Source organism: Pterocles gutturalis, unplaced genomic scaffold (genome assembly GCF_000699245.1).
Source record: "Pterocles gutturalis isolate BGI_N339 unplaced genomic scaffold, ASM69924v1 scaffold36628, whole genome shotgun sequence".
NCBI classification, from domain to species: Eukaryota; Metazoa; Chordata; class Aves; order Pterocliformes; family Pteroclidae; genus Pterocles; species Pterocles gutturalis.
Window position 1 is genome coordinate 13,469 of NW_010119268.1, and position 11,792 is coordinate 25,260.

The 11,792-nt window shown below is 38.9% G+C and overlaps 1 protein-coding gene across 1 annotated transcript in view; it reads right to left on the reverse strand.

Moving 5' to 3' along the window:
- LOC104463988 (fibronectin type-III domain-containing protein 3a-like) overlaps positions 1–11,445 on the reverse strand; it is a gene marked incomplete at its 5' end in the record, with an annotated part of 21,173 nt that extends 9,728 nt beyond the window's left edge. Inside the window, 10 exon segments of the mRNA XM_010076520.1 lie at positions 2–10; positions 96–217; positions 893–946; positions 1,969–2,107; positions 2,474–2,533; positions 2,801–2,955; positions 4,106–4,161; positions 5,533–5,805; positions 7,276–7,507; positions 11,369–11,445. Coding sequence (XP_010074822.1) covers positions 2–10; positions 96–217; positions 893–946; positions 1,969–2,107; positions 2,474–2,533; positions 2,801–2,955; positions 4,106–4,161; positions 5,533–5,805; positions 7,276–7,507; positions 11,369–11,445 — 1,177 coding nt within the window.
- Between the last annotated feature and the right edge of the window lie 347 nt (positions 11,446–11,792).

Here is an 11,792-nt window from a genome sequence, read left to right on the forward strand (position 1 = left end):
GCTGAACCCACTGGAAAAGTATTTAAAAAAAAAATTAACAACAGCAGACGTAGTTGATAAGAAAATAAATTTATATGATGCATTGTGTTCGTTACCTCATTCCGATATCATTTTTAGCAGCTAATCTGAGCGAATATTTTGTAGAAGGAGAGAGTTTGGTGAGTTTATACTGCTTCAGATGCCCATAGTAGCATTCTTTGAAAGGTCCATTCTTCCCCTGTAAAAAAGTGAGAACAACCCGAGTCACTTTTTGCATGGGGACTGTACGCTCCCTGCTAAAGTCAATTTCACTCTAAATCTTCCTAAATTTCATTTCACTAATTTAATAATAATTAAAAACACACCAGTAAGCCTGAAGAACGTAAAAAGCCAATGTCATCAGGGCCATACTGAGTATATATGCCTGATAGTAATCCTAAGCATTCTTGATAATAAAGACACATTTTGATTGAGATCCCTGTTGATTTTTTGGCACTGTAGATTTGACAAAATGGTAGTAAGTGAGTGCAATTGAAAATAAAACACATTTTTGAAGTTTTTTTATCACCTTGGAATACATTTCAGTAAGAAATTCAAAGCCGAGTGATATTTGTAACAGTTACCAAAGACAAAAGCCAAATGCTCACCCCGTTAAAGAGGGAACAGGAATTAATGATGCTCTGAATGACAAGAAGCAGATGAGGAAGTTTTAAGGATCTGAAAGGCCTGTCTACTGGAATTGCTGCAATACTGGTCATTAGATTTAAGCTTTTTTAACTGGCTTGTCCCTTTAAAACTGTCCGGACAGTTGCACTGAAAATAGCTCATGTACCTAAGTAAAAAGTATTTTTAAGTATAATTGGTCTACAGATGTCATTATGATTTTTTTTTTTTGCACTAGAAAAGGTCTTACCTCATCCCATTCTAAAAGAAAATTAGTTATTTTGGAACCATTGTCATTTGAGGACTGAAAATAAAGAAAGAATGGAAGAAGTTAAAATCAAATGGTTGTACTTTTATAAATATTTTTGCACATTAAAAAAAACAGTGTAACAATTGAATATAATATATTCCAGCTGCCTTTTAAAACAAAATGTTTAGTCTAGAGCTGAAAGGAATCTGCAGTAGGCATACAGAACAGCCCTCTTCTTCCACAAACACACTTGTGATAATCTGGAACTCTGCTGCGGGCACAGACGCATGTATTCGGTGAAGGGAGTTAGAAAGGGTCAAAACTAGCAGCTGGTTTAACTGGTTTAATTCCTCGTTCCCGATGGCTCTCCAGGCTGCTATACTGCTTCTATTAATTCTGACAGTTTAGAATATGAACATATGAATAGTTTTATTTTGTGAATGATGCAAATGATATTCTTACAGGTTTTTTCCTTGTGTCCTTGCACTGTGTGTTCACCAGCTGTCTGAGCAACATTTGCATTTGTTATGACATACGAATCGGAAACAACCTTTACTTTCTGAGTACAGGTCATAGAAATAGTTTAATTAAAGTAATTTAGCTATAAACCGTTTTCCAGGTATAACTGTAGTCATAAGAAAAACATGAAAAGACAATAAAACAGTTACCAACAAGTCTTCACAGATACCCTATATATTCAGAAGTCAGATTCAGAAAGTGAAATCTACAAATTAGCCAAAGAAATTCATAAGGTGGGCAGAATGAGACCTCTGAACTGTAAAGTTAAGTTATAGCTATTTATCACCCAGGAACCCCAAGTGAAAATATAAGTGCTCTTTCCTTTCCTATGCTGCCAGTTCAGAAGAGAACTTTAAATACTTGGAGACCTGCTACCAACCCTATCACACTACAGCCGCACACAAGAAGCTAGGTGTTGAAAGAAAGGGGAAGAAACAATCATGATTTCAGCTATCAGTCTTAAGTGAGCAACTGAAAAGCCAACACCTACAGTACACACTAAATTATTGACAAAGCTAATTTAAACATACCAGAGGTGAACACATCCAACCGCTTACCTTCCACTGCAGACTCAGGCTATTCTTGGTTCTGTTAATCAGCTTCGGTGCAGCTGGAGAGTCTGGCTCACAGCTTTCTGTCGTGAAACTCACCAATTCTGAAATGGATTCTTTGATGGAACTGCTGGTTGCTGAAACTCTGAACAAAGGACAATGAATGATGTTGCTACTGCATTAGCACCGGACAATTTAAGGACAGCGTTGTCAGCTTCAGAAATGCGTTGAATCACAAGCAGCAGCTACAGCAACAAGACCAGCCCACTCATGTTGTAGCAAAACAAGCGCCCCATTGCTCTTCTTTCAGATCACTGATTCTAAAACAGCAATTTCAGGCCTTTTCTTTCAGGAAGAAATAATAAAAAAGTGAGTTTATGATGTCGCTCCTGGTTCCAGGAACTGATGCCCCTAGCATAAGAACCCTACGAGCCATTCCACGTTCAGGCAGACAGGGGCATTAATTAACATATCAACAAAAGCATTAAATATTTCATTCCCAGAAACCTACCTGGCATGATAATCAGTTGCTGGTCTGAGATCAGGAAGTGTAATTGTTAATTCTTCCCCACTGTGAAAAGGTAAAAAAAAAAAAAGCGTTACAGCTCTTCCTTATACTTTAAAGGATAAAAGCTTATTGAAAAGCAAAACCATGTAGCACACATTTAAGTTTCACGTTTTCCATTGTCCATGTAACTCTTAGTGATATTACTTAAAATTTATTTCGCGTGAAGTAGGTAGGTCTGCAAGTCAACAAACAGCTCCTGATAGAGAGATTGCTGATGGGTTAATGTTTTTAAACATCGGTATTGTGCTTAAAGGAAGAAACTAAACTTACACATAGACAGATTTAAATTTTCCATTTTTACCACTGTTGGATATTGCTACTTCAAATGTAAATGCTGCTGGACTATGACTATGGCTCTCTCCATTCTGTGAACTAACTGGGAGATTCCAGGACAGAACGGCTGATCTTGCTTGTATATCAGAAACCTATTAAAAGCATAAATAATGCAAGTAAGTTTGCTTTCTGTAATAAAAGGTAAGTTAGTCAATAACATGGTGTCGCTAGTTTGCCTATGAAGTTCCTCACTGGAGGAATTCTTTACCTTTGTAGCGGGAATACTGAGTCATTATTTGAATTTAAACTATTTCCTCTTTTCATTTCTAAACTATCACATTAAAGGATGTACTAAACAAATGTACAGACATACCACATTCTCTCAGTGTACGAGGAGAAAATTTCTATTTCACCTGCACTGTTTGCATCACTCGTGGAGCAAAATTGCAGATTTGGAGTCTTGAACACTGACACCAGATCTCTATTTAGGCACAGTCAGATGGTCCACGTTTCGAACAACTCTCTCATGTCATCTTTATATTTAACCACTAAGCTACACGATAGCAAGAGGCTCTGACTTTACTCACAACTAAAATCTTCAGTCTTTTTGCTGCTTAATTCTCTTACTCCAAATTTTCTCTGACAAAGTCAGCACAGCCTTCCGCTGACATTAAGTACAGACATCAGAAGCAGCAGTGAATATATTACTGTAACAAGGAATAGCTAGATAGCTGGAGCAAAAGAATACACCCCATGCTTACTGTGCAGATAATGCAAAGAAGAGTTTCATTAAGCATGCTCAAGATGTAAAATATCAGTGCAGTTTTAGCCTTTAGACATTTCAGTTAATGTCACCAGACTCCAACTTCCCCAGTAAGTCTGCAAATACTCAACTATTTGCTCCAATTTCTAAACATAACATAAAAAGACAATCTGTTTTTGTAAGTTCTGTTCCCAGTATTCTCAAATCCTCTATGCTGAAGGAAGGATGGTTCCAAGAGTGGACAGACTTCCATTAGTTTAGAGGCCCTTTGTCTGCAGGGTACTAAAGCTCTCCCAGACCAGACAACTTCAACAGTGGATATGCTCACGGGTTACAGACTGGGAAACCAAGTCAAGAAAAAGTGGGTTTCTATAGCATGGTTGCCCTTTCTCAGCTATAAATTCTGACAACTAAAATACATTTTCTCTATTATAAAAATAAACCATTAAGAAAAAAAGAAAAACAGATCAATAAGATGCATGTCATTTTATAGAAAGCATATGCACAGAAAATAATGGTATTTGAAGGATAATACTTACGACTGGTTTGCCAATGCTCAAGTGAATATCACATTTCTTGGATTCTGTGTCAGATTCTGAAATTTCAAATACAAAACAGATTACCAAAAACCCCAAGAGTAAAGCAGGCTGTTAGAAAAATGCCACCACAAGATGGAGTTCACCTCATTAAGAGTTTAACAATAGTACTTATTGTGCAGAGTTCATTTCCCCTGTTTGTTTTGGCTGCGTGAGGGGTAGAAACATGAACTATCCAAAACTAACAGTGTTACAAAAACCCTTTTAGTACATCCTGCACAAAGGGTATATTTTCCTAATCTGAGCGTAAATGGGTTTGCTTTGACAACACAAAAACATTCCTCCAAAAATGAAAGGTGTTAAAAAAATGACAATAAGATCTTATCTCTCTATTGTATGTGCTTTCCTTGAACTTCTATTGCAAAACACTCGGTCTAGGCATTCTGTGGAAGAAGCCTGATCTAAGCTGCTCACTAAAAATACCTACATGTTCCAAAAGGGTTACATCTGGAAATCGAATCCCTACTTTAAGACACCCACATCAAACAATTCAGGATATTATGCTGCCTACAAATAAACCTCCTCCCCCAATAAATGTGTATTAAGACAAATCTTTAATCAAGTATATTTTTCACCCTTGAAACAAGTTGGATAAAAGCTCCCACCTATTTACTTCCCAAGATATAAAGTCAGATTTCTTTTTTATTTCTGTAACCAAAGAGTTAAACACAATAGTGACACAGATGAGGACTAGACTTTGCAGTATAACAAGACCACTTAATTTAAGACACACACACACAAAACACTAAAAGATGCACAGATCATTTACAGAATCATGAGAAGAAACTGTCTACCTTTCAGCGACGCTGTTTCAAATCAATAAGAAAGACAAAAATGTCGTACACAAGGTATTTTAGTACGCAAGTAAAGAGCCATAAGCGATTAAAAAAACTCATTAATTTGAGCAACATAATGCACTGAACTGAAATTACAACTGACCAAACAGCAGCCCGGACAGACAGGTGCTCAAACCCTCCTGTTTTGTGAGGTGCTCAGTAACTCCCAGTTATCTGAGGAGTACCACAAAGAACGACACCACAAGTTTTTTCCGTAAGCACCCACAGGTCATCCCCACTTGGAATATTGATCAGTCCCAGGTCAGAGAAGGCAGAGAGTAAACGAAGGATTTAAAATTAAATCTTCCTGAGGATCTTAAATTTAATAAATCTCAAATGAAGAATTACTATTATTTCTAGAGGAAAAAAAACCCCTCAAACATAATGAAAAGTATTTCAGGCTTTCTCTAACTCTGAATAGCCAAATAAATTCAGGGATTCTTTTTTTTTTTCAGAAACTATTTTGCAATGAACTTGTACTATCTTCTGTAAGAATACAGATTCTTTTTTTTTTTTTCTTTCAATGCTACCTACCTCCCACGTCTGCATCTGGACTGCCCTTTGTTTTTCCTATCTGCTTCTGCTTTAGTGGTCCTCCTGCCCCTTGCTGGCCCTTTCCATTTCCATTCTGAATTGTCGCACTGGAAGAATTAACGACTTTATGTGGTGAAGAGGGAGGGCTGTTAAGTTTATTGTTAGTATGACCACTAGCTTGTCTGTCCTTTAGTCTCTTCTTCAGGTGTTCTTGCATTTTCAGACTCCTTTCATCTCGCTGAATGAAGTTTGTCCTTCCATGAGAACGAGGTTCTACAAAGAAAGAAGAACTCATTTCACCATTCGGTACATTTATTAGACATCTGAGAAATGCTCTGTAAGTTAGAAGAGTAACTACAGTAAAACCAAAACTTGAAAACCCATGGAACTTCACTGTGCTTGCTTTGGCAGGCTGTAGATGCACGGAGCTGCACGGCTCACATAAATTTTGGTGCATCTGTGAAGTCCCGAGGAGCTTCACGGCTGATGCTCAGGTGTCTCTGGGCTGCAGAGCAACAGACAAGGAACATGCACATATGGCACTGCTGACTGGCAGAGCTTCACAAGGCTGAAGGAACCTCACCTGGTAAAGAGTTTATGGATTGGGCTCAAATCAGTGCATGAGCACGAAGATAAGGGAGTAGGAGAATGCACCTGGATGTTTAACTCTTGTTTTGAAACGCTGGCAACGTTAAATGCTACAGTAAGATATACAAAATATCTGCAAATTTCCATTTTTCCTATTTAATCCACATCCAAATTGCTGATTATTTTTTCTTAAACATTATTTTTGATCACCTGCTGAGTTTAGGGTTTTTCTTTCCCCCCCACTTTTTTTTATAAATGCCATTCTCTTTTGTTAGCCGCTCAAGATTACGCCTCACATTTGTCCTTCTCCCCTTATATAGCCATATAGTCACATTTTCAAAAAAGTATAAGCAAATTTAGGATCCAAACTAACTTTTTAAAGCAGAGCTTGGGTGCTACTGAAAATTTTACCCTAGACATAAGCAGAAATAGCTTGATTACCAATTTAAGCTTGAGAGAGACAGTGAATGGTCTTACATAGTCTAATTTCTTGCTGTGTTGAAAGCTTGCTTATATAATAATGCTTACAGCCTGGTTTAACTGAGCAGTGATCCCAATCCTCCACGGAAGTATTGCTTCATTCGGTTTTTTAATATAGAGTGGACTTGCACTTCACCCTCCAACATAGGTTACTATGGGTTTTGGTTTACACACATTAGTTTTATTTTCTTTCCATTGTATTTGGACTCTGTCTAGCCAAAAAAAATACATTCATATGGCAAATTAAATGCATTTTCAAAAAGGCTGTGACAAAACACAGCAGTTTGGGAGAGCACAGTTTTAGAGAAAGGTAGAAGCAATCATTGTGGCATTTACAGTAACAAAAATACAGATCAAGTAAACCATACACAGTATTAGAACACTTCTGAGTTAGTGCTTTTGCATTAAATCCTTAAAAACAGAACAGCAGAAGATTTCAACTTCATACAATCATATTTTGCTCATGCAGAGTGCCCTCAGACCAGGCTCCATGAGACCCTGTACACAAGTGGATTTTAAGACACCCCATAAACACACAGAAGGCTCAGGAAGTCTAATAACTAGCACCGAAATCCCAGACATGTGTGAAAGCTACCGCCAGAACTCAGCTCTCTCAACCTAGATGCACCGAGTGAAAGGCATTCTCGTGTATTTAAACATCACCTGTGTTCTCACCTTGTTCTTGATAAACGTGTGGTGGTGGATGCTGGTGAATGAACTGTGGTGGCAGCTCTCCCGTCCCAGGAACCGGAGGGTACACTGGGTGAGGCGGGTGGGGAAGCAAAGCATGGTGATGGTGCATGTAATGCGGCACATGCGGAGGAGGAGGAGGAGGATGCATGGAAGGATGGAATTCAGCCGAGTGTGGTAGTACCACCACTTTACGAACTCCATTTTCTTCCACCACCTGTCACGCAACATAAGAAACTGAAAGTTAGTACAACAATCTTACAAATATTGACCATTTAATAAACAATCTCTATTAATAAAGAATCTCTAAGCCAAAACCCGACAGTCAGGGATATACACACCAAAATGAATCCCAGTGGAAACCCAGCATATGTAACTGGAAGAAACTGGAGTTTGAGGCAGTTGATTTTAAGGAGCTGAGCCTCACACACCACAGTGCTAAGCAATCTATAACTTATGAATAACGTATATATTCTTTTAAACAAGTATTGTGAACTGATCAGGGTGTACGTGTAATTACAGTCAGAAGAACCGCTTGAGCCCACTGTGAACTGATCAGGGTGTACATGCAATTACAGTCAGAAGAACCGCTTGAGCCCACATCCGTCAGCACAAGTTGCTGCCTGCCCTCTGATCTGCAGTACACATCTGAGTACACATTCCTAGCCTATGGCAAGTACAAAGCGTTACAACTCAGCTCTGACTTCTACTGTGATCCAACCCAACTCAAATGTCAAAACTATTTCATGTTTGCCACAGGCTAAGAAAATTCAGACAAGGATGCTGTCTGTGTGTCTGAGCTCTAGGATAACGAGATGCTAAGGCAGCACATGCGTATGTATGCACACTTCTAAGCGTGCATCCTAAACTGGCAATATACAGACTCCTTCTGGAGCCTAATTCTGCCAGCGTGAAATGCATTAGTATCTCAGTGTATTGCTTTACCCACAGCAAATTTAAAATATGTTAAGGTTTAATACTATTGTAAACACTTAAACTTAACACTGAGAAGAGACTTGGGACAGAACACAGCTTTTAGAAGACAAGGTCAGAAAACACGACTGGAGCAGGATTCACAAGAAGACGTATTAAACAATGACAACACTGAAGTAAAACAACGCCCAGTTTAGTCTCATCTTTAAGACGCCTGGAGGAGCTGAGGTGTACAGGGCCCTTTCTGCAGGTAGGGTTTGTAGCACAGGGGACATCTGCACTGACTTGTTGCCATTCTGTGCTTACAGTCCTCTCTGCTTATCTGAGGGATTGAGTTTTCAGCACCTACAGTTCTGATGGGGTCAAAGGCTCCTGAGTGGACCATCAGAGGAATCACCTGCTCATATTCCAGTTTGTTTCTTCTGCCACAATGCAGAAGTCCCTTGGCATAAAATTCAGACTGTGTCTAATGAAAAGTCTGACTCGGAAGCAAACTAGATTGTATTAAATCCTATTTAAAGGCAGACAACAAATCAACTGTTTCCACACAAAAAATTAAACAGGTATGAGCAACGCAATTGGAAAAAAATATCAACGATAGAAAAATGTTCAATATTAAAGGCAAACTGACACTTCAAAAGTAACCGAGTCTCAGTAGGAAAACCAGGCATTTTTCTTAGAATGATTTAAAATTAGTCTGCAGCTCTACACTTCCTTCCTTCTACGTCAGTCATCTCCTCTGAGTTGCACTTAAAAATGCAAATTACAAATGCTATTAGACAGGGCCTTACAGGGCTTCAGTAGTAAGAGATGAATGATGCAGTCAGCAGAAATTATCATCCACAGATGCAAGTGGGGGGCGCATTCCAGCTGAAGGCTGGCATACAAAATTAAGATTTAAAAAAAAAAAATTTTAATGCAATCCATGAAGTAAATAATATAAAATAAAACCTGCTCTTAGAAGATTTCAACTTATTTATGTAGCCCTCTGTTATTAAAGATACACACAATTTATATTTTCAGGCATTTACAGAAAGCCCTTACACAAAAGCAGGCCACGTGTTTTATCCTGGTAGTTCCTTCAAGATCCTCTCTTAAAGCATGTTTAGTTTGGCTATAAGAAATCACTGCAGCATTTCCTACTTGGCCAAGACGGCATTACGGATGTTGAAATACTGCTTACGCCAAAAGTACATTTGAAAAGCTCCTCAGCCAAAGACAGGGCAAACTAACGAGAAACTGTTCTTCTGCAGGGGAACAGAACGCGTCCACTCACAAACTGCTAGGACAAAGTTCAGCTGTGAGACAGCCTCGGAGTCAGCTGTGTTACTGGCAATGCTTAATGGGCTTTAAATAGAAGAAAAAAATTATAAGAAGTCACTTAAGACTAAGCTGACACTGAATACGCTTTGTTCCAGAAACGACGTGGGGGGCTTTTTGGTTCATCAACAGAACTCAATACACCACTTGCACTCCATTCCATTGCACAATGTTGTAACACATGCTAGAACATACATAAATCAAAACTCACAGCACGTTTTGAAGGCTATGTTAACTCTATTTTATGTATTTATTAAGCAGGAACACATGGCACAGTTCCGGGTAGAAGGGATACATTCATGTAATAAGACTTTGACATGATTTTACAGTCTGGAGTTGCTATGTTCCCATTATCCGCTGCTGAACGGCTTCATTCCACTTTGGCAGAAACCAACAGAACTTATCTCTGGGCTCTGCCAGACAGTTAAAGTCTCATAAAGTAATTCAAGCTCCAATTCAAAGCTGGTTTCAAACCTGTCTATCTCTGTCATAATGACAAAAGGAAAACAAGCCAAAACAAACTTCCCTAGTTTCACATTGACAGCAAACATGGAACAAACTTATTTTTCAGTTTGTACACCTCAGCATTTGCCAGTGCTTTGTACACTGTTTGATATGACATTGAGTCTTCGGTGCAATGCATAAATCATCTGGGGGATCTTTCTTCAGGGTCTGCATGAAAGTACCTATTTAAATAGCAGAAGCAGAAACTGCAGAGGCAGCTGTATGCAAAAAGAGCACTGCCTGAGGAACTCAAGAACATACAGTGACAAGGTTTTCCAGCCTGCTCAGAAAACTCTGAATTTTGAACATCTCTAGAAAATGAGAAGCCTAGCCTGTCCCATTTAAACATTTGGTTTTAATTACTTCCCCTTAAAAATGCATTTATTTAAAAGTAAGTCAAACTGGTAACATCAAATCTCTCTGATAGCAGTCCAAATGCCACACGCAGGTCTGATCTGTAAGGACTTAACAACACGGAGGAGTGGAAAGTCAGTGAGAATGGAAAAGTAAAGCTGGGAGAGAAGCCCAGAGTTCTGCTCATTTCACAGGCACATGTCACTAGCATTAACACTCCTCCTCACACTTCTGCTCTAACAGTAGTGTTTTGCTGAATGGCAAGGAGATCAGAGCTGGGAAAGAAAGAGGCATTGAAAACTTTGAGAACAGAGTTATATTAGAGAATAGCAAAGTCTGAATCAGAAGACATTACAGAGAAACCTCTCACACAGTCCAGGACAAAAATATTAAAAAAAAAAAAAAGACCTAAAGGAAGAAAGAGAGAATGATACTGGTATATGACCCATATAACCTCAATGCCAGAAGCACGAGCCTCATAGCCACAGTATGCGTGAGACAGGCTCAGTTCCGATGCTGCCCCCAGCTATGTTCCCATCATACAGTTTCCAGCAGAGCTAAGCACCGGCTGTGCTCATCAGTCCTCTGACACTCGGCAGCCTGCGGTCAGCTGTGGTTGCTCCTATCAGCCAGACACCTACTTTCACCTTGAAAACAGGGCTGAAGAAAAATCGGGATGTGGATCCTGTTAATGGTGCTCAGCCGCCAGCCAACTCAGAGCCATCGACTATCTTACCAAAAGTAATCTTTTACTGCCGAGTAGTATGATTAAGAACGAACCCTGGAAACTAGATCAGATTTGACTAAGGTGACAGAGCCTACAGTAAAGTCAAACAGATGATAAGTCCAATGGAAAAAGTGTGAGAAATGCTTTGAAGAGCTGCTGCAGATAAAACAATCAATAGCCTTACTGCTAGAAAGCCACACCCACAACCATACCCCAACACAAGAATAAATGAAGGTTTACCTGAGATACGTAACCGGGAGGCACAAATATAGGCGGCATAGAACCATTTGGTGACATCATAGGAACATGTGCTGGACCTGAGAAGTAACAAGGTGCCGCTTTTTAACAAAATAGGCTTTTACAAACTCGAGACACCTTTTTTTCCAAAGGTGGTGGCTCACTTCGGTGCCTGAAAAGCCAGGAGCTGCATCCACCTCAGTATTTATGGAACTACTTTTCAACAAGCAGATTTATAAGCAAGGTTTAAAATATGCAACTAAAAAGTCAATTAGGGGAGAAACTTAAATAATCAGGACTGTGACCTTAAAAAATAAAAAAAGTTACTGTACCAAGTTTCCATAAGAAAAATAACTATTATAACTTATACCACTGATGGATAGCTCATTTTCACATTCAAAATACACATTAAATATGATTTAATAAC